Source organism: Eleginops maclovinus, chromosome 7 (assembly GCF_036324505.1).
Source record: "Eleginops maclovinus isolate JMC-PN-2008 ecotype Puerto Natales chromosome 7, JC_Emac_rtc_rv5, whole genome shotgun sequence".
NCBI lineage: Eukaryota > Metazoa > Chordata > Actinopteri > Perciformes > Eleginopidae > Eleginops > Eleginops maclovinus.
The window spans coordinates 14,167,089-14,190,961 of NC_086355.1; the positions used below are offsets into that span (position 1 = coordinate 14,167,089).

The 23,873-nt window shown below is 39.3% G+C and overlaps 1 protein-coding gene across 2 annotated transcripts; it reads right to left on the reverse strand.

Moving 5' to 3' along the window:
• Window positions 1-6,532: 6,532 nt before the first annotated feature.
• On the reverse strand, window positions 6,533-15,276 carry LOC134867428 (sorting nexin-4-like). 2 transcript variants are annotated; one of them, XM_063887982.1, is made up of 15 exons: window positions 15,124-15,276; window positions 14,166-14,290; window positions 13,481-13,504; window positions 13,224-13,365; window positions 12,865-13,014; window positions 12,378-12,425; window positions 12,099-12,154; window positions 11,931-12,003; window positions 11,547-11,608; window positions 10,994-11,059; window positions 10,788-10,877; window positions 9,868-9,967; window positions 9,481-9,626; window positions 8,504-8,618; window positions 6,533-8,311 (listed from the first exon to the last, which is right to left on the reverse strand). In XM_063887982.1, the coding sequence occupies exons 1-15, from the start codon at window positions 15,214-15,216 to the stop codon at window positions 8,264-8,266; spliced, it is 1,338 nt and encodes a 445-aa protein (XP_063744052.1). In that variant the 5' UTR covers window positions 15,217-15,276; the 3' UTR covers window positions 6,533-8,263. The 2 variants fall into 2 exon arrangements, with proteins under 2 accessions (XP_063744052.1, XP_063744054.1); XM_063887984.1 differs by lacking the exon at window positions 13,481-13,504.
• Between the last annotated feature and the right edge of the window lie 8,597 nt (window positions 15,277-23,873).

Genomic DNA, 23,873 nt, shown 5'->3' on the forward strand with positions numbered 1-23,873 from the left:
GAATGTGTGAGTAAATGTGTTTGTGGTGGAGTTTTATCTTCATGACGTTCTTGGATATCACTGTCTCAATCAAACAGGTGTTTTCAAAGATGTACCTTGGCAAAACATTAAGCTTGGTGAACTAGTTTAGACGCCAGATGTCTCGCCAGTGTACAGAAGGCCTTTTATAACATTAAGAAATCTGAGAAAAAGTTAAAACATGCAGGTTAACTTTCTGGTGACATTTAATTGTGATTTATTCAGACCGGGTTCCCTGTTGATGTGTGTTAAATGATTGTGAGTATATATGTTTTCACCTACAGTAAATGTGGAAATGAGTGGGCACATTTTTCCATGGCATTGTGCCGACATGCATGTGTGTGTGAGGTATGTGGCTCTCATGTAACATGTGATGTGGGTGTGTGTGTGTGTGCGTGTATGTGTGTGTGTGGGGGGGGGGAACTGTCCCCCATACAAACACTCTTTCTTTCTCTCGCCACTCCATAGAACATTCTGTTCCCATCTATCAGTTTGCCACTTCCTCCTCTAACTACCTCCGCTTCAAACACACCCCCATACATCCCCCCACCCACCAACTGGCATGCGCACACGCACATATGTGTGTTTTGCGTGTGCAGAAACCCATAAAAACACCTTCTCCTCCCCCTTTGAGTCCAAACTTACAAACAACCATATGTTCACACACACAAAACTCAAGTTAACATTCACTCTCACCCTTGAGTAAGCGCTGTCCTGTTTTGTGTTAGTGCAGCAGTAAAGCAAATTGTTGCACATCCAAACCCTCTTGCCCTTCCTTTCTTTTTGCTTTAAAGACTGTCTCCCCCCTTTCCTCTCTGTTTCCCTCTCCCAAACTCTTAACTCCCTTTGTTTCTTTGCCACTGCTTTCCCCAGGGGCTCATGAGTCATATGTGTGTCTCTGACATGGCTGCACGCTATTGTATGAGACTGAACAGCATATGCAGTGTTAAACTCTAAGAAAAGGTTGCCAAAGACAGACTCTTAAGACAAACCAGTTTATGCATGTGGGAAAACATGATACTGTCAGTTACATACTGTTCTTTATGTAAACTGGCTGACAAGTCGTTGATAGATTGATCAATACCCTCCATGGCCATTTTATCAGGTACACCTATTTTGGTAAGTGCTTCAAAAGGACATCACTTTTAAAACAGGAAAGATACATATGCCATGTTACGAATTTACCATATATAGATTTTTTTCCAAAATATTTTGTACTTCACAATAGTAATATATTGTCAAGCCCATATATATGTACAATAAAAAGCTCTGCTAAATATTCTACATTTAACATGTTAAACTTTTTCGCCATTCTCAATCAAAACTGAACATTATCATTAGCACAACACAGAAAACTGGAGGATACAGGTAGCCTAGCTCTGTACATTTACATTTTGTAGCACGTTTCAGGGGTAATGTGCCAGCCTATGTCTTGGCCAGGCACAACTCACTACTGTGAGTTACTGGTCCCCGCCTATAAAGTCAATGGTCCCAGCCAGGAAATAGTCCAGCACATTAACCCCCGTAAAACCCTAAATTGGCTGTTTTTCGTGTACACAATAAACAAATGAGATATAACTCACAAGCTTAAGAGGTGCCTGTAAGTGTATTTTATAACCTTTGGACTGAGTCAGGCTGTTTCCATCTGTCTCCAGTCTTTGTACTAAGCAACGTTTTAAAAGCTAAGCATTACACTCCCTCCTGTAGAGAATATGCTGCACATCTCAAGAGTCAAGCTTAATCTATAACTGTTTTTTTTTTTGCTGAAACATTGAAAGCAAGCTATATATTGCACACCACTTTCCATTTCGCTGTTCTTTATGCTCCAGCAAGCAGGACTTTGACATCACTTGGGGCTACTTAATCTGGGCACCAACTTTGGCGAAAGCTATTCCTGAAGACATGTTAAAACAGGGTTTAAGGGATATATGTCACTGAATAAAACTAAAATACTCAGTAATAGTAAACGAGTAAGCACTTTCAGCAAGTCAAATCATGTTTAGGAGCTACTATGACAACAACCAATACAGCGTGGAGATGGCACCTTTAATGATTCACAGGCATCATAGAAGTTTTAGTGCTGTAATAATGATTGATGCCAAAGGCGGACACATAATAAAACGGTTTACGGTTCGCTAGCATTTCTGAGTAAGCCTGATAATTAAATAGTAAAATTTATTTCATGTCACCTTATGTTTTGCAAACTACAACACCAACAGGTTAATCTTTTTAAAATTCAATGCCCTTTTATTTGTATGACACACATTCTGAGGCCAGTTATCATTGCCAAAGGGAAAGAACCATATGACACTTTTGGTTTCCTGCCGTGAGATTATATGAGTGTGGTTGAATGCGTACTATAGCGTGTACAGACACCAATAACCATCCATGTCTTGTAATCGTACACCAGTAACTGTGTGTGCATATGTGTCAGGTGATACAACAGCACCTCCACAGTGCATTGTTCTGTCAGATATGGCTCTATTGTGTGTTTGTAGGACAGAAAGCGCTGTGTTTATCCCAATCATGCACACCTTAAAACAGCCCCCATGGGAGCAGAGAGTGAGAGTGTGTCTGTGCATGTGTGAGTGGATTTCACTTATCCACCATAAGAGAGATTTATGTTATGGTAGTTGATGGTGTAAACAAGGACAAGTCTGCACACAGTACACACACACCTGGCACACATCACAATTCTTTCATCTGCCTCTAAAAGATACACACACACACACACACACATGCTCTATAACTGACTCATACAGTTAATGATCACTCTCATACTCCCACATGTTCTGTACGTTAAAGTCATTCCCCCACCCACACACACAGCAACTCACACTCTCTCTCACGCGTACACACAGACACACACTCACACATACAGATGCTGAGGGCCCTGGGGGAGAGTAAGGCGCTGAAACTAGTTGAGTTGTTGGGTGTTGTCTACAGCTGGAGCTGGATCTAGTTACAGAGGCACTCCCTACACTTCACTTCTATAGCTTACACACATTGTGCATGATGTGTGCGCTGACCCAAGGACCCATCTTTTTTTTCAGTGTAACTATGAACCGCCTTACATGCAAGCAAGCAAATACCCCCATGGAGATTTTCAGTGTCAAAGTACAGCAGCACATTGGGTTTTACAGTGAGGTTCAGCAAGTTGAGAAAAAGTGAGTGAGTGAGTGAGTGAGTGAGTGAGTGAGTGAGTGAGTGAGTGAGTGAGTGAGTGAGTGAGTGAGTGAGTGAGTGAGTGAGTGTGTGTGTGTGTGTGTGTGTGTGTGTGTGTGTGTGTGTGTGTGTGTGTGTGTGTAGGAGTGGTTCATCTCTTGTGGTTTGTCCGCTCATAAAAAAAATGAACCGGTAGAGTGAGATTACAGCAGAATTTCACCAACTGAAATTTAGTTTGCATAATGGTGATGAAGCTCACTGTATCAAGGAAGAACTCCCTCTCTCTATCTTACCCTGCATATCTGCTGTTTTCCCTCTTAATCTGTTCCAACATTTTTATTACTAATCTTCTTCCAACATCTTCTTATCTTTCCCTCCATCTTTCCAAGTGCCTCTGCTTTTGTCAATGCTTCCTTTCTCTCCCTCTGAGTTTTATTACTCTTGAGAAATCTGAAATCATTGCATGTGCCGCAGGGAAGGGCAGGGGCCCATGGGCCAGCTGAGGAATTAGAAAGAGGAAGAAGCGATCAAAGAATGGAAAATTAAGATATGAAGAGAAAATGACACTCATAAAGCATCAGTAATTAAATAAAGGGATAAAAAGAAGTGGGAAAATGGATGAAACAATTAAAAGAAAGGGGAAATTCTTATGTAAGGACAATGGGCCCACCACACCCCTATGGGCCAAACTCATGTCCACAAAGATATGGCCAAATTAAATGACACACCTATTTCACTGTTAATGTCTGGCCTGAAGAGCTGTGAAAAATGGACAGCAGAAGACAAAGAAGGTAGAGCTGCTTTCATTCATTCTGTCAGAACAGATTGAAACAAGCAGATTATAGCTAAAGGTGAATTCAATTGGCATGCAGACGGGGAGGCAGACAGGCTGGCAAAAGACACTGGCAATTGCCCTCAGACACACACATACACACAGTCTGATGAAGATGATCAACCCACTGACAGACATATATAAACATACATACAATAGATAGATAGATAGATAGATAGATAGATAGATAGATAGATAGATAGATAGATAGATAGATAGATAGATAGATAGATAGATAGATAGATAGATAGATAGATAGATAGATAGATAGATAGATAGATAGATAGATAGATAGATAAATGTGTGTGTGTGTGTGTGTGTGTGTGTGTGTGTGTGTGTGTGTGTGTGTGTGTGTGTGTGTGTGTGTGTGTGTGTGTGTGTGTGTGTGTGTGTGTGTGTGTGTGTGCAAACAAGAGCATGTAGCTAAAGGCTGGGCTGAATTAATTGGAAATATAATCGTTACCTTCTGCCTTGGCGCTTGTAGCCAGCAGGCTTCCTAATAGCAGAATCCACAGGTATGACATCATGGGAACACGGTGTTCTGGCTGCGATTGAACCGGGGTTAAGACTCTCTTTCCTCTGCCTTCAAACAGGACAATCTACCGGCGCGAAGGTTTCAGGTGGATCTGGAGGGCGTGCGTGTCGGTGTGCCGGTGCGTTCTTGTGCGTCGGATCAAACCCGTGGCTTTTCCAAGGTGCTCAGATGCTCTGCTCAGTGCGCGCCGCCGCGGATCTGTCGTCCTCTTCTTTTGTGTGGATTGGAAGAGAAAGATCCAGTCTTTATCAAGGTGGGCGGGTCTCTTCTCCCAAATACGTACAGTAAGGCAAGCTGGCAGGAGAGCTGTGTACCGGGCTGTGATGGCATTACTCACACACGTTTCTGACCTTGCCATCACGATGTTAGAATGATTGTTGCCAAAAAATATGATTAATTTCCTTTATCGATCCCGCTTAGTTTAAGACAAAATTCAATTGGCAGAAACTCAGTATCAAGCATTCTTTCAATCAAGCCATTGTCTAGTTAGATTCTAAGCCACAGATGATCCTGGTTGAAAATAAGCATTTCTTTGGGGCTGTAACTTCATAAATATAAAATGTTCTTTGATATAGTCAGTTACTTTCTTACAGCCTCACAACCATATAGTTTACTTGGGTTTATTAATATATCAGGTTTCTGAAAAGGACACGGAATTAATGGATTTGGTAGGCTTTGGTTTGTTCTAATGTAAAATTAATGTTAGGTTTCTATTTGAGAGATGACCTCATACAGACCGAATGTGGATCTGAAAAGATCATGTTCTATTCCTCGGGCTCCTCTCTCCTTTTCATTAGCACTTTGTTAACGGAGCCAAATGAAACTGCTGTTACTGGAATTAATCGGCAGGGGGCGCCGTTCATCATGGATATTACAGTTTACGCCTATCCAATATTCTGTCTGAGGCGTTCAAATCCCGATAGACAAATCCTTATCACTTTGATGAGGGTTTTGACCACATATACAATTATCTCTGTCTCAGCCGTTTTAGTTGTATTGCATCATAAATGGTAAAGGAGACATCTACTAAATAATATGATACAAATAAAACACATTTAACTAAGTTTAATTAAAATAAAAACCTTTTTTAACACTTTTATGTTTTAAGATTAGACACCAAATCAAATGTCTCATATCAAATATCAAATAAGTAATTTATTTCAAGGACAGCTTAAAGGTCTTTTCTTCTACCTAACTTTAACCTTATTCATAACTGTTTGAGTGATGCATTGCTTTGCTTGATATTCTTACCGTTTTAGTAAACTATAAGAATCGGAGGATGAAACGGATGATGAAACCCTCTTTATTGTCACATACATGCACACAGCAGAGCACAAACAGGGAAATTGGTTCTCTGCATTTAACCCATCCTAGTACTAGGAGCAGTGGGCAGCTATTGTGCAGCGCCCGGGGAGCAATGGGGACGTGGGATTGGAAGTGTCCGGTGCCCTGCTCAAGGGCACCACAGCAGGGCCTAGGAGGTGAACTTGGACCTCTCCAATTAGCAGTCCACCTTCCATATTTCAAGTCTGTTGGGGGACTTGAACCGGCGACCCTACAAGCCCCTACTGACTGAGCCACTGCTGGAACACTATTCCTGTGCGATTTGATAACTCTGACATGTTGGTAGGAGTCAGGTATCAACGCACCACCATCACATAAGTATAAAGACATGGTTACGCCCATCTAATTCATACACCTTTACCACAGGTGTCATGGAAAAAAAAGTCAAGTCTTGCATAGGGGTGAGGCTGTGTTACTTCGAAACAGATGAATTACAACAGTTTTCCCTTTAGAACTGACTCATTTGCAGCTAGTTTCTTTTGTTGTTATCCACAAAGACAAAGAAAGAAAAAAAACACCCAAGAGTAATACATGAAAGTCATCAAGCAAACCTGTCAGTAGTCTGTACACAGTGTGAAACCAGCAGTAGCACATTTTGTCCCAGCTCATGTCCACATGTAATAAAAAAGCACTGAAAATAGTTTTTAAAAAAGAAATGCGTTTATTAGTGTCTTAGCACAATGATTACATAAACATAAAAACAATCTCTTATTGAACATGTTCATTAAAAAAATACAAAAAGCCTTGATTTGGGATGTTAGAGTATTTCTGATGACTAGTTAAGAAAAAGCAGAGATAGCAAAGAGACAAAATATCTGCACAACTTTTACATAATCCTTTTGCACAAATCTGTCTTTAGATAGATATCGAAAAGAAGGCTAAAGTAGCACATGTATTGTTTATAGCATATGTATTTAGCCAGGATTTTAGTTACTGACATATTTGTACAGTAGTTAAAGGTTTCCACTATTTGGTGAGTATTTTTTTTAACCATTGACCTGCATGCACATCAAAACTCATGTCTAATTTTCAGTGCATTACCTTTATATCAGTGAGGCAGAGAGGGTAACACTTTTTTCCCCTCCCCTATTGTACAAAACCCATGTTAATTTTAAGGCAACAAAGCTTGACAGCAAAGAAAAAGGCACAATTATTCAACTTTCAGCACGCATGTTGCTTTTAACAACACATATTGGTTAGTTCGTAGCAGTGTCATGTTTCAGTCCTCAAAAAAAGCATCCACAGTCACCAAAGTGAGATCTTCATGACTGAATGTTATTCTTGGTTCTTTGCTTTTGGCACATAAAAGAAACAAAAAAAATATCAATAACAAAAACTACCCAAAGCTTGACAAACCCTGTCCTGTGCTCTCCACCCGTGATCTGTAATATACAGACTAGATCTTGGTCATAAGCACTTTGGTCAGCTATCGTTCAAAAACAGCATAAAGACTGACTAGGAAATGAAGAAGAAAAGGGAAGTTAATTTGTAGTAACTTCCTAGAGTGTGGTTATTGTCCCCTACAATGTTGACTTCCTGTTTGTGATTTATGTCCCACTGAGATTATTAGGAACTTCAAAAGATTACACTTTTTTTAGGCTGAGAAAAAGTAGTGGTAGAAGTATTCTGAAAAACTTTATTCCTGGCAACAATTCTAACATTGGTACCTGAATGTTTGTCCTTTTATCTCAATGCAAAGCTCTGCTGCATTAAGGAAGGCCCAGAGACGTAGGTTATAAAAGCTATTGTTGAAAGAAAATTTAAATTTGAGCAAACTTTAGTCTAGATGCCATTCTAATTTTCAAAATAAAAAGGATATCCTTTACAGTAGATGTTTAATTCAAACAAGGTTGATGCTGTATTTCCCCCATCCTTTTAAAACATTGTCATAAGAGAGCATGATCTCTAAAACGGACTGAAATATACTCCTTGTGGGGAATATATTTTGCATTTTTTCAGGATGATAGATTAGTGTAACAACCCAAATTCATTGCACAGCCATTCCCAATGTGCAATCATCATGCATTATTATTAGTGCAGGAGTTTCCTCTTGGTCGTGTTTTCAGTTTTGCAAAAAAGAGGAATGAAAACCACATCAGCAGAATGCCAGGAGAATGTTCCTGTTAAGACAGCTAGGACTGACATGGAAACTGTCTCTAAATAAATGTATGTGTGCATGTGTGTTAAGACAGAAAGAGAGTGGAAAAGAAACAGAATCATTCAGCGCAGCACACAAAGTGAGGAGAGTATTTGGGCTCCTGTGGTCCATCTTCATTAGACAGTAGTTTAAGGATTGGTTGGTGGTCCCACTCTGGAAAATGTGATTGACTATTGTTTTGGTGCAAGAGATTGAATGGCTGGAAAGTGGCTCACATTTTGTTGAAACACTCCTTGGCGTTGGACCACACCTGGATTCCCTGAGACAGTGATGAAGTGAGAGTGAACGGATGAGTGATTTTGAGAGAAAGACCGCAAAAACAGAACAGGATTTTCAATTCGAAAAACAGATTGGGAGCTTTATTGCTGAAAAATAAACAACACAAGATGCCTGGCGCTTTTAAGTAGCCAATTTTACAAGAAAAAAGACATTAGCGAAAAGAACCCCATACCTTTTTACACATGCTGATCTGCATAATGGCATAGCTGATTAGTGCTTCTCGCAGATCTTTGTCCTTCTGCTCCTTAAAACGTTCGATGTCTTCCCAGGCCATTTGAACAAACTCTCTGAAGACACAAACACAAACAAAAACTCTGTCACCGAGCAGTTTGTGTGAAAGAGCTTGTGGGGGAATTCTGGGGAATAGAATGCATGGCAAAAGGAGAACAAACTATGTGGTTGGTTTCCTTCAAAATTCCTAATGTGTTTGTACATAGTGACACATAATCAGATACGGCGACGCAAAAGTGTGTGGAATTCTATGTTGTATGCATGCCAGGCGGCTAGGTGGTAGTGTGAAACACCAAGTCCACGCGGTTCTCCCAGGTCTCATCCAAAGCCGTCTGGTTCGCCTCCGACGAATTGGTGCATCAACAATTTGATGGAGGTAATTAATGCGCCTTCTCTGTTCAGTAATACCATCTGTAAAGATTTGGTACAACTGCTGAAAAGACTCTTGGATGTTTATAAGAGCTGCTAGGGCAATTTGAACGTCCGACGGATGGAAATAATCCGACATGTTTGTTGTTATTTTCCTGTACTGGCGCATTCCTGTGACGTAAACGCCTACGCGACGTGAACAGATCAGAGCAGACTTTTGCGTTTTTACCCTTTAGACAGGAACGCGGCGGTGGAGTGTTTTTAAGATTTCCACTTTGGAGAGTGGTTTCACTTTTTTGCGTTTTTAAGCCCCAAAAACGCCGTCGCCCTCTAAAGGAAAGGCCCAAAGTTGTGATTATACACGTATAGTTTTCAGTCTGAGGCATGAAACAGTACATTATAAAAACAAGGGCAAATTATGTGACTAAAAACCAGAAGATAAACTGTGTTTGCAGAGAGAAGAAAAGAGTGAGAAGAGCCGACTAAGAGAGAGTGAATATATACAATTAAAAAAAAGGTTTTGGATTGGATCATTAGTGTTGAGCTTACTGGCACTCTGTGTTCTTCTCCTTGAGCGCTTCCTCCCCCTCCTGGATGCTCTGCTCCAGAGCAGCCAACCTGCTCTCCCTCTGCTCCTGGCTCTCTGTGCCAAACAATTTACTGGTCATTCCCTTCAGGGAAAACACACGTACTGTCTGCACAAACACAGAAACACACACATATTAATTGAATTACTGATGTTTTCATTAGATCAGACCACAAAAGTGTTTCTAAACGCTTGCCTAAATCTGTTGAAATAAATCACTTGTGTGCAATCATCTGCCAATTTGACAACTGACTTAACACGGTCATTGTGTGTACTACATGTGTATGTGCCCCGAATGTGTAAACGAAAGTGAGACATAATAAGCTAGTGTGTAAGTGTGAGAGAATTACCCCAGTAGCCAGCTCTTCTCTCTGCTGTTTCTTAGAGACGAGGTCCTGAGCTGCCATCTCCAACTCATACTGGATCAAGTCATGTTTCTTACAAACTGACCTTAATTCACAAACACACAGAGGAAACATGCTAAACAGTCAACATATATGACTATTCCATCAACATCAATAATAAAGACATAACCGATTGTTACAGCTGGCTCCTAAAAGAACAGGATGTGACACTGAACTACATCCAATCACAGAGCTCTGACATCAGTGCTCATTCACAACAAGTGTGCATTATATGCTCTGCTGAAAGATGGTTTGCATCTGCTATTGACAATTTGCATGTGCGCTGCTGCGTGTTGCTTTGTTTTGAATAGAGATGAAGAAAAACTATAGAGGTCTCGACAACTTCGCATAGAAAATGATTAACAAAACATAAAACCATGTGCAAAATGTTTTGAGGACAAGTCAGGGTTTTATCTCCACAATACCTCACATTAGCTTTTTCAGACATCAACAATGACCAAAACTCTGAACTAGCTCTTCCATCAAAATGAATAAATCTGCATGTTGTTAATTTAATCAATCAATTGTTTGATCTTTTAAACAACAAAAAGAAGTCTACAGTAACCACTGGACATTTGGTATTTTGGTACTTAAATATGAGTTAGAAACTTAATCAATGGTCCAAATATTTGGTAATATACATTCAAGAGCAATCAGCTTTATAAAAAAATGGTATGATGTTACTTTAATTAGAATATCCCTTTAACACAAATGGTGATAATTCTTCAAACCATATGGTAATAAAGTGTGCTGACTATCTATTTGATGGACCGTTGATTTGGATAAGAGCATCGTCTAATTTAACTAATATATGTCGCCTTTTTTTGGCCAGTGATGGATATATCTCTCTGTTGAACAACACTTACCTGACGGCGTCAGTGTAGAAAAGGTATTCTTTCAGTTGGTCTGCATAGTGTTCTTCTTCCTCCAGAATGTCATCTATTGATGCAGCATACCTGTGGTGGCGTTTATAAGTGAGCCAATTAAAAAAAGCACACTGTGTGAGAATGTAAGGTATACTCAGAGTGTGTGAGAGGGTACACTAATTGAAATGCTTCTTAAGTCTACTTACGTGTCCATGTGGTGGCCAGCACTCTGCAGTCCGTCTCCCATCTCTTTTTCAATAGCACTCCACTCGCTACAGACACAACAAGTGATGCAAACTTTAGTTAAGCTAGTTAAGCAATTCTCTCTTTCAGTCCATAAAACTTCAACACTTTTTATAACTAGTACTCAAAATCAAAACCCTGCTTTTTGTTCAACCATTTGCCTCTGAATATATTACGCATTTGTATTTTGTTTTAATTCATCAGGTTTATTAAGGTCTGTCAGTATGCATTAAGGTCAACACGGTTCCCTCCACTACGAAGTTTATTTAAAAAGTTCAAATATTAACATCCTTTAAAAGTAATAATTTCATTTTGTTTTCTTCACAGTAATTAATCAAGTCCTGAGATATAGGCCACCTGTAATTGCAGAGGTGTTAGAGGCATTTGGATGTGCACGTAAGGTCTTTTGATTTGAGCTCAGAGCTCTTTATGCTTTATGTTGCCTAAATGCAGTGCCCTCATTTAGGCCTGAACTATTATAGATTATAAATACAGTAACAAAAGAATGTTTCTCACCTAAATACTCTGCCGTAGTTGCCGTGGACCTTGTAGACACCATACAGCCGGTCTGCTACTCTCTAAAATAAAGACATTGAATTCATTATTATGTTATGGCTAGTCTAGAATAAAACTGGTTGAAGAATAAATAAGAGGCAGAAGCGACAGAACAGGGGCTCATACAGGCTGACAGTGTACTACTTTCTCAAGAAGACAAAGGTCGAGTTGAAGTAATTAAAGAAAGTCATAAATCTAGCATGCTAAGGACGTTAAAAGGTGTGGCAGGAGATGTCAGGGAAAAACGGATGCCCATGTTACACAACAGTGTGCAAATAAATGTAAAATAATTGGCCAAAACTACAAAAACATTGTATGCGTGTGTTTTGCACATGCTTAACTCACCGCCCTCACCCTCAGTAACTGAGAGATGACAGTGTTCAGTTCATCACTGTATTGTTTCATTGCTGTGAATCGCCTGGAAAAACAACACATTGATCATAAATCAAACGAACTTTCACAGGCAAACCAATGAAAGTAAAAAAAGTCTTTCTTTGTTTGTATTGCACTTACTTGTCAGGGTTCTTGACTCTGAACATGGCACTCAGAGACTTTAGTCTGGAGTCAGCCTGGGTGGAAAAGAACAAAACAAGTTAAATTAGGACAGTTTAAAAAGGTACAGGCCTATGATCGAGTTTGACTTTAATAAAATAATGAAAAACAGGTATTTCACAAAAAGATTCTCAGTCAAACATTCCAGCAAAGAGGAAATTGAGGATTATTTGTAAAATAATTAGACAATGTATTATCCATCTCAAGTCTGGAGGAGACAATGTGAAGTAAACTGCATACCTTATCCTGGAATCCTGTCTCCAAAACCGCCTCTCTCCAGCCTTTCTCCTGAGGAAAGAAGATGGACAGATGACAGACACATGAATCATATGGTGTCAAAAGGGGGCTTTATAGCAGACAATTACTCTACAACAAAACACCATAAGATGCTGCGCCGGATTTAGCATGGTGCTTCAGGCTACAGGGAGGAACACAAATATGGAAGTTCAGTAAAAGGTGTCAAGATGCTGCACAGAAAGATGTATTAGCTTGGGAAAGTTTACGAGAGAAACCGTCATTGTTTATTTCCATACTATGATACATATAGCATGACATCTCTTCTGACTGGAATTTCCCTTTTACACTTCTTTGTGTGCATCTTCCCTCCAGTGCAGCCTCATGCAACTGTTTTGCAACAGGCCTACTGTCAGTTTGAAATGACTGTAAGACTACAAGAGTGCATTTTTGTATTGAATAATTCGATACACAGTTTAGTCCTTGTGCTAACCTCTGTCAGAAAGAAGAAGAAGATCTTGTCATTGGAAAGGACAGGATGTGATGCAACACGCAGCAGGAAGTTTTCCAGGCCAACCCTCCGTCGCTCAACAAAGTCTGGGTCGAGGTTGTCTGCTGACAGCTTGTGCCACTGAAACTCCGCCTAAAAAAGGCAGAGTGAAGGAAATAAAATAAAAAGTGAATACTGCCTCAAAAGACAAGGGTATTTACAGGAAACTGAGAGCAAGCAGTGAAATTAAGACTAAATACATGTCATGTACTTCCACCAAAAGTAATTACTTATAGCAAAAAAATGTAGTTAATTCCTCTTTTTTATTCATTCTTCTTCCACCCACATTATGTGTCACTCACCCTTTTCTCCGGCAGGGGAGGGATGATGATGTAGGGGTAGGTGACCAGGAGGAATGTTCTGAGCAACTCAAAGTCACTGTAGCGTCTCCACAGAGTGTCAGGTGCTGCAGGCGCCCCCACTCCTGGAACAGTTTCAGCTGGCCTGCAGACAGAGGGATGGGAATAAACAGTAGTGTTATCAGGCATCATCACAGAAATGTAGCTACTGTTCTTGTTCAAAGAAACCTGAGATAGCATGAGCAATGTACCACATTTACCTTTGGCTTTGCTTGTGGGCTTTTCTGAGTAATGGTGAGGAGAAAAAATCTTGTCAGAGGAATTGTGATAACATTTCAAATGGACGTCTGATTTTAAAAGTGGATAAAATACCTTAATAGGAATTCATAGAGCTACCTTAGTGCCAGATGAACAGACAAGTAAACTAATGAAATTATTTTGGAAGAGAGGGGGGTCTGTCATGGTAATCAGTAAAGGCCATTCTGCTCCCTGATTTTGTTTCGTTTAACTAGCATTTAAAGAAGCACAAAAGGCTTTTTTGTCTTTAAGCAATCAACTCACAGCTGAAGTAGCATTAAAATCCAATCAAGTAATCAAATTGAATACACCAAGAGATTACTAGTCCTGTTTGTGGTTGCCAAATTGCAATCTTTCAAGGAAGTATTTCACTTAATTACTCTAAGGACTCTTAGAAATACATTGTGGAAGAGAAATCAAATATGTCCTGTGGGCTATTTATATTGATGAAGTGCAGGAGTTAATGGTTCTTCTCCACTCTTCTTGTCACTGCTGTTCATTCAGCATCACCAAATTAGGTTGTTTGCATATGCTCTAACACTAATTTTAAAATCAGGGAGAAAAAGTGAAATTGTAGCCCATTTTATTTCTTCAAAAACAACCAAATAACATAAAAGGCTGGCAGTAACCAGACAGCTGTTGACCTACCGTATTTCTATGAGGTAGACAGTATAGGTTTCCTGCATGTTAACCGTGTTTTTCCCTGTTCTCTTCTCAGCCTCTGCCACATTTATCTCCATTTTCCTCAACAGAGCTGTCTCTCGTTCCACCATCTACACAGACAAGGAAATGTAATGTGTGAGCATTAGAAACATGCCGTAAATGAAAGATAACAAGGTATGTGTCAAATATAAGGGGGACCATCATAAACAACTAAATCAGGTGAACATACAGGTGTGCTGGAGTAAGTTTAACAGGGGTTAAGGGAGAAGGGAAATATCAGACACTTTTCCCTCTGGTGGACAATAAAGTTGTATTCAATCCCATTCTAAGAGACTAATAAACAGAGCAGCATATGGACACAGAGCAACAGGCAGCTGTTTTGCAACTTAAGGTAACGACATATTACTGCAACAGTCTGCTTCTTTACAAAGGGTATGACAGGCGTGTGCAATTCACAAGACATGAAAATACTACCACTATGAAGTACTAAAAAGTGTTTGTCTATCCGGAAATTGTCCTTTTTTGACTTGAAATCACGGCAATAATGACTGAATTTGCAGGACACAAATACTACTGGATCATTTGAAGTAAACTAAATTTGGGGTGTAGTTTTCAGACTTGCCAGCTAGCAAGCTAACGTCAGGATTAAAGTTTACAAAGTAGCTTCAAATAACTGTTAGCAACAGGACTCTTATGCTAACGTTGTTACATTAAGCGCAAAACTTGTAGCTAATTTCAGCTTTGAAGCCAGGTAAAGTTATACACATTTGAAAAGCTTTTTGTTGAGGTAAGTGGAAACATATCCTTTGCTTGAATCACTAAACTGCACTTTGGGTAGCTAGCATAACGTGAACGTTAGGCCTGATTGGGAAAGTTTTCACTTGTTAAGACGGACTAAATAACTCCATGAATGCTTGTCATAACGAGTAAGAAAATGTACGACCGTGTTGATAATGTTGCTCTCGGATTCTGTTGAAGTGATGTCGGTGTTACCGATCACAGCCACTTCTTCGTTACTTCCAGAGTCTGCCATCATCCCCTGGCTGCCGAGCTGCTGCTGTTGTCAGCTGAGCTGGCAGAGCAGCGTTTCCTTTGGTCTGCGCATGCGCGTTTAGGACTGAGGCGAGTGATCGCTTAGTTTTTGATTAAACTAAATAATGTAAATGTATCCAGTAGATTAACAAATACCAATATTTATAAACAATATTTAAACACACATAATATTAATAATAATAACATTAATATGAATAATTATTATGATTAATTTAAACAACAAATTTGTCCGGAAAGTGCTGCAACCTTCCAAGTAACAATTGACCATATATATTGATTGTGTAAACAGTTTCATTCAACCCAAACATATTATCTTGTGAACATAGGTATTACAAAGATATGGGATAAGCCAATATAATTGAGGTTAAATCTGGTTCCCATTTGAAGATGAATTGATAGTTTCAGAAGTTTCCATGCAGCTGTGCTGAATTGGTGAACCCGATACCCCCTTGGCAACATTTGCATCTTCATTTGATGCCTTCCACTGGCAAGGCTGACATCTACTGGTGGGATTTTGGTTTGTAATGTGTTTATTTTCCCTTTTCCCTTTTAGAGCAAAGTGATTTACGTGGTGTGATGTTTATGAGGGGCTAATCTAGAAAAAAATATGACCCTTAAATGTTTGTTGAATGCCCATCCCTATTGATTCTGTTTATAGAATGACCAAGTTGTCACAACCGAATATAGTGACCTGTGTCCTAAAAAGTAATTGATGTGTGGACATGCTCTCATGAGACATCCTTAGGAATTATGATGAAGAGGGTTTTCTGCTATCATCACAATCAGATATTCCACCATACACTTGTGAAACAAAACAAAGTATATTTTTGTTCAGAATTATATCATTGCTTTCATAGTGTTTGAAAACTAAATTCTCAAAAATGTGATGAATTTCCTTATTTTGTTGATATCATTTGGCCTCTCTCTCATTGGTTTTTCGATGGTTGTGGACCCAGATGTGAATGAGAGGGATGTGGTATGCCTCAAGCTAGTAAACAGCAAAGAAACACGGCCTTTTAGTTCCTGTGGTCACGCTGTTGTGCAGCGTCTAATGTTTAAAGAGAAGGGTGGAGCAGCATTTAGTAAGGAAGCATTTTATATAGATGCCACTGGGCATGGAGTGGGGTGTTGGGGTGTTGTGGGGCGGATGAGAAAATGACCAAAAAGGTTAAAGGAAATCATACAAACAAAGGTATGAAGGTGAGATTAATTAACATAGTGGTTCATTATGAAATGATGATGACGTGGATGCAGCAGGTATGGGCAAATTGATGGAGTGATGCTGGGATGCGGTTTCAGTCTGCAGTGTGTCAGGAAAACCAAAGCTCTGTGCTGTGACCAGCCGTAGTCACAGCAACAGCATAGTTACCATTCTTTCCTGCCACGGACCTCAGACCAACAACCACCACTTCCTGTCCTCACATACGGGCACACAGACACAAACATACACGCACACACACACGCACGCACGCACGCACACACACACACACACACACACACACACACATACACACACACACACACACACACCTATACCCCTATTTAGCTGACTATAAAAGTCCTTTTGACAACTTTTTCAAACCCTCTGACCAACGTTCTTGGACACTTAGCTACAATGTGTGTGTGTGTGTGTGTGTGTGTGTGTGTGTGTGTGTGTGTGTGTGTGTGTGTGTGTGTGTGTGTGTGTGTGTGTGTGTGTGTGTGTGTGTGTGTGTGTGTGTGTGTGTGTGTGTGTGTGTGTTTCGTCTTGTCTATATTTGAGTTCTGACCTACAGCTGCTGAGTGACTATAATTCTGTGGGCGTATGTTTTTCTCTGAGTCATGATAATTTGGTCAAACTGTCTGAAAACAAACATGAATAATAGCTTTTGTTAATGATACTGACTTACTGGATATTGCAGATGCCAATTTTAAATTGCAAATAAATTGGTCCTATAAATGAGTTTTAAACATGTAACTGTATCTTGTAATGTTAGTTCTTTCATGTGTAGTCTTGACATTCTTCCAGTTCACTGAATTATTTGTCTATTGTTTGTTGTTTGAATGAATCACTTGTCTGTCTGTTGAAGTATGACTGTTGAACAGCAGAGGGCAGCAACAATCCAATAATGTGGATGAACTTCAACATGTGCATAAGCAGCACAGCAGTAAAGTGTGAGGGGCTGGGAACTAAAGTACATCATATTAATATAAATTAAGTATAATGGCTCTGTTTCAAAGTAGTCCTACGTTTCCTACTTCCGGTCTTAATGTATTTTATTGAAAAGGCATGCTACTTTCATGTGTTATTATATATTTTTTAACAATTCAATAATAAGAGCCATTGCAAGTCAAATAATAGCACTTTTATCTAATTAAACCAAGTAATATCACATAAAATTAACACCACTGTGTAAAAATATGAGCAAAGTGTATAGATAATCCAGATATATATATTTTTTATTAGATATTTAAATTATAGGATGTTTTTGACAGTCAACTTTATGTGCGTGTTTACAGTATGTGTGCATGTGTGTGCAAACAAGGCTGGTCACGAAGGTCATAAAGAGGAAGTCCTTGCGGTCAGTAGAAAGGAACACATGGTTTGCTTCATGTCGTAGTCCGTCTCCTTTATTTCCCTCTCCTTCATCCATCTATTCTTGCCTTTGACCATAGTGGAAAACTCATGCAGTGTGTCCAGTGTTCTTTTATTTGTTTGGGTGAGCCTTTGTAGTATATGCACGTGAATGAAATGTCGAAATGGAGGGAAGGTTTGTTGGTTCTTTTATATTTACCTTTACCAAAACTTGCTGTATAGGGCTCCTGCTCATAGGATAACCTTCAATTTAAGAAACCATGTGTAGTGTTCACAAATGACGTTTTAAATGTACCCTTACAAACACATACAGATACATTAACAAAATTATATTTTGAATTACATTTGAGAGGTTTTGTAATTACAGCAGCATTGCAGCTTTGTGGTATTTAAATAAGTTGACTTTGTCAACCTAATGCTTATAGTTAGCTGAATAAGAGGGTGGATCATCTGTCGCTTCAATGTTGTTCTTCTGTTAAGTACTTGTAATACTTGTGTCAACATTGCCTTGAAAATAATATTCCTCACTTGTGTCAAGTATTTCCCATTTTGCCTCAACATTTAAATATATTGCTCCTCTTTTTCTCTCCCATCCATCACCAGAGTGTTGACAAATGAAGACGTGCAAGACTCATAGAATGCTTCTCTGTATGACTGATGTTGCTTTCCAAACCAGCGTACAAGCACACTTGAATGTGTACTCATTTACTATATTATGTGTGCATTTAGTCTCACACACACACACTCATGCCAACGCACATGCAGAGTGTGAGCAATGCTGTATAATAAGCAGCGTGGCAGCTATGTGGTCAGCTTTTCCCCATGTGCAATCGTTGAGAAGCCACATGAAGGTTTCTGGGTATTAAAGGACAAGCCTTGGTTGACTGGGAGGGAATCCGTCAGGCTACAAGAAACTGTGTTTTTCACCCTTTTTCCCTCTTTGATTTCTTCTCAATCGCTTCCCAAGTTCTGTCTTTCACCAAATTCTCTCTCTGCCTTCATTTCTTTCATTCTGTGGCATATTAGACTCAGTTGTAATACTCTCCAGCTTAAAATGCTAAAACCACTGGTATGTTCCGTCAAAGAGGTGGGCGGACCCGGGGGGCGGGACAGACCAACATGACCAATTAAGGAGGAGATTGAGGTAAGACGGACAGCTTCTAAATGGTGTAATAACAACCTACTAAAGTGTAATTACAATGCAATAGCAATAGACACTTCTAATGACAGGATGTATATGCCAATGTGATTTCCTAATTATGGCCTTGGCATAATGGGTGACTGTTAACATGGCGTGGAGATTATAGAGAGGTGTCTGAATGCAGAATGGCAACCACAAGGACTTGTAACAGTGGCGAATGGTCACTCAGAAATCCTGCCAAGTATTGATCACAACAGGTACCTTAGTGGGTTTGAGGGAGGGACTGAGGGTGAACTAGTTTTGTTGGTGTGAGCTTTAGTTAGAGATTTAATTAGATAGTTTATCCACTAAGCCAAGTATTATGTTGCCCATTCATCTTTTAATCAATTCAATCTTTTTATACAAGACTCAATACGGCTAATTTTTCAGGTTTTTGCTTTTTTATATTCCTTTTTTGGTCCCCTGTCATTTAACATAAAGCGCTCATGTCCATCCACTGTCCATCTGTCTATCGGTCTGTCCATATATGATGCTACCTTCCATCCATCTGTCCATCCAGCTTCATCCCTTCATCCATCCTTCCATCTCTAACAAGAGGAGTGGATGGTGGCGTCCATTATTACAGAGCATCCCAGAATAGAGTTTCGTTTTATTACAAGTCCCTCTGGTCGCCGTGGCTACCCAAATTACAGGCCAGGCTTCTCACACATAAAAAAGGTTGCGCTGCCGAAAACCAGCCACCTCAATAAAGGATGGATTAGAAAATCCTTTGCTTTTTTCCCTTCCTTTCCTTTTTGAAAGTTTTTTTCTGTACATTTTTTTCCCTCTGGTGTTTTGTTTTATGTTGGGGTGCAGCGGTCTTCTTCAGTGGTTTTGCTCCCCGACCCTGCGGCGGGAAAATACGCTCACTTGTGGGTTTCTGGGAAGGCAGTGGTGGACGAAACATCTGCTGGGAGCAAGATGTATGTAAGTGTGTGTATGTGTGTGAGTATGTGCATGTGCATGTAGGGACACTGCCCTGACATCCTGTTTAAGTTTACAGATCTGTTTGAGTGATTTCAAAATAGTATGAGATAGGGAGAAAAATATGAGATACAAGCATTGTTTTGTAGTTTTGAGTCAGTTCTAAAGATGTGATGGTAAGTTTGTTCTTTACTGATTCTTGTGAAAGTAGAGGTATAATTCAGACTTAATGAAATCCCTGATGTTCAGTCTATCTACTAACATTGCTAAATTGTATGCTAAGCATGTACACCTTCAATGAATAGCCTTCTAGTTATTTGAGGTAGCTCCACTATTACATATAGCAGTAAAAGCTAACGTTTGCATGCCTAACATTCAAAGTTGTATCATTCCTAACACCTGACTGATAGGATGCAATGTAATTGATGAGACGCAATGTAATTACGACCAGTGGTAAATAAATATTTAACAAACCGACTTTGGTCATGTTGAATCTACAAATACAAGATTGATAGCTAACACTAGCCACATCACACATAGCCTACCTGTCCAATAAATAGGCTCCTCTGCATCAATCTTGAAGTTTTTTTATAGTGTAAAACTTCCTCCACCTCTTAAATGTTGCCCTGAGCTCAGGGCCCATGGGCGATATTTCAGGAGACCTATAGGACAATTATAATTACACAGAGTGTTGGCATATTTACGCTTAAAAGGCTCAAATCGCAATGAGTGGATACAATTGGACTAAACAGAGGTTTTTTGGTCACAGGGTTCTTTTGCTTGCCCTTCAACATACATTTGAATCTCTGACTTTTTTCCAACTGAAATTATTGAGTTGCATCAAAATGGGAACAAAGACCTCAATGTTCTAATCTTATTTTCTAGCCTGCAGGTATAATTGCTGTGAAGTTCATTTAAATATTTGCAGAAGGAAATTCTCGATAAGAGAATAAGACTTCTGACTTTACTGTGTAGACTACTGACAGGTGTAGTAAGGAGTGTTATGTCCTGAAATGTATGCCATGTGGATAATTGTTCCTCTTGTTTAAATATATACCCCTGTGCGGAAAATGTAAAACTTACCATCCATGTTACTGTATTCGGATCATTTTTCATGTTCTCAGAAAGTATTTACAGATATATACGGTGCGGCGCAGTGTTCCCTTTAGTTATTCTTATGTTTGACTGTATTGTATTTCTATCGCTGTCTTGAGACGTTTTTCATCTGCTTATCAATTGAGGTTTGTCATGGCATGATTTAATTTCCACCAGTGATTCAGAAACAGTTCTTCTTTGATTGAAAATGTTACCAGCTGAGATATTATTCATGTTGGTTTACCAAAATGTATCTGATGACGAACTAAGCCCTGAACAACTATGCAGTTGTGGAGTTCTGTGTACCGTTATGAAACTGTATATAGTACAATAACACCAAACCAGGTGTATTGGACAATGATGCAGTCATCTCCATGGTAATGGTTTGTGGTAATCTTTTGGACAGACAGATTACAGAGATTAGAAGAAGGAAATTAAAGCTGGAGACTGGAAGTTTTTGATGGATAGACGGGGATTAGAAAGATCTATGACCAAAAGGGGAAGTTTATGGCAGTTTTTTCTCTGCCTTTAAAGCCAAAAGGAGAAATATAGCCTGGGATGCAGCCTCATTAAACAATATGAGTACTCCTTATCATGTGGCAAACCACCGGAAGTAGGGCTGAAACCCATCTTGGGTTCTGTCCCATCGTTTAAGAAGCCAGGGTTTTACAGGAAGTGTGAATGTGGTTTGCGATGAAAGGATGGGATGAGGTGTGTGTGTGGATGTCTGTTTGTGTGTTTGTGTGTGTGTGTGTGTGTGTGTGTGTGTGTGTGTGTGTGTGTGTGTGTGTGTGTGTGCGCGCGCGTGCGTGCACGTGCGCTTGTGTGTCTGAAGCGCATGCTATTATTATGTTGCTGTGGTCGTAATGATGTAAGATGCTTGTGAGAGCGTAAACAAGAGCAGCACGCTATCTACAAACAACACATGAAAACATGATGTTTCTGTGGGTCTCAAATAGCTGACGACAAAATGTGGATTTTGAAAACCTACAGGAATAAATATGGTTCAATTAAATATGCTTTTTGGGGTTTTTAGGTATTTAAGGGACTCAAATGTCGTTTTAAACCAGGTACAATTACAAATCTGTTGGATTTTGGTAAGATTCCTCTTAAAACAAAAACAAATCAGTGATATGCTGTATACATTTCAATGAAGACTTAAGTAACCATTTGGTGTACAATTTACAAAAATTGAAAAATCTCAAATTGCAAAGCGTCGCCACATACTAATCCAGACAAAAATGGCAGCTAGTTGGTTACAATGTTTTATTTGATATGGAAGGAATAGTTGCTCATTTAGATGGCTTAATGATTTTTCTATTTATTTATTTTTACAATACCTTCAGAATAGGTAAGTGTTGTTAAACAACTTTTGATTTTTTCAAAGATTCTAAGTTTGAATTAAATTCAACTACTTTTCCTAAAATCTTACTGTATGGTTTAGGGGTGCTCATGTAAAAAGGCTACTTCCTTATTGCAGCGATGTGGTTTAAATAGTACCTGTCGCCGTGTACAGTATGACATTTAGATTGCCCTTAAGATAAATTGCAATCATTTTGGTGACTGACCTCACATTTCATAGCATCTATCAACAAGAAATCAAATGAATGGGTCAAATAGTTAGTTGAAATACCCCAAAACTACTTCAGCGGTAATTTGTGTTAAGTGTTAATTAGCATATTTGGCCTGCTGAATTAGGGTGTTGAACATGATAACATAATTCCTGGTAAACATTAGCATGAGGACACTGTCACTGTATAAGTACAGTCTCACAGGGTTGCTATACTTTGATTCTAGTATAAATGTTTTGTTTATTATTAAAACTGACAAACTGTTTGCCACTGGACCTGCCAGTCAACTTTTAAATGTTGATAACAAAAAGGTCTATTGGTTGATTTACCATGTTTTTTTCCCCCAAGCTTAACCAGATTTTCATCACGGCTTTACAATGATTATCATCAAGCTCTGAGGGTGCTCAGGTGATAAACTTCTGAAAAAATGATTTACTAAATATATTGAATGGCCCTTGCAAATTGATAGATCACATTCACCCCAAAATGATCCCTTTCTGCAAAAAATGAAACACATACACTCATGCTCTTTCTCCGTTATTGCTTTATCCACCCCCCACCCCCCTCCACCCTTCTGCCTTGTCAATCAGTAGAAGGAGGAAAAAGTCATTAAATCTCTCTGTTGGCCATATATGTAATTACAGTCTGCCTGTATGTTGCTAAATACGCCCCGGCGCTAGTCTGGTCTCCCTGGTCATGTTTTTTCCTCCCACCGGTTGTGTTTAAGAGCCCTTATAATTGGCAGAGGCAGTGTGTCAGGATTAGAAGCTGCTGGTTTGAAATCCCGACCCTCCCCACTACCCCATTTTACCCTTGCCATTCCCCCAATGCAGACTGCCGCAAATTTAAACGCTAAATTCCCTCTTACCTCTCTTCCTTATCCTTGTATTCCTTCTGTTATAAATAAGGAATATCATTAGACTGTAATTAATCCAGAATTGTATTCAGTTAGGTACACTTCTGTGTATAGGGGTTTCTGGTTTCTGATCAGACTCCATGAGCTAAACAGTTTCTTATATTGTTATTTTTATTTTTTCACAATTTTGATGTAGCAGTGTACTCTAAATTGACATTCCATTACTTCTCATCACTAAATTTGCAGCATTTATCAAAATTAATTGTCTGGTTAATTTGTAAAATACCTCCCCACTGTAATATTTCCAAAATGCCTCCTTAGCTATCTGTACATAGGCCCCTGCATCCACACGTCTTTCCATTTTGTCATACAATATACATGAAGCCTATCATGGATCACATTGTTGGCCTTGTTAAGAGTTTTCACAAGTGTTAATTAA

Excerpts from the sequence above, each read along its gene's own strand:
- LOC134867428 (XM_063887982.1), bottom strand. The coding sequence starts at position 15,216 with ATGATGGCAGACTCTGGAAGTAACGAAGAAGTGGCTGTGATCGGTAAC. Across the intron at positions 13,015-13,223 it reads CTCCCCTGCCGGAGAAAAGG|GCGGAGTTTCAGTGGCACAA; the intron begins GTGAGTGACACA and ends TGCCTTTTTTAG. Across the intron at positions 8,312-8,503 it reads AGATCAGCATGTGTAAAAAG|GGAATCCAGGTGTGGTCCAA; the intron begins GTATGGGGTTCT and ends TCACTGTCTCAG.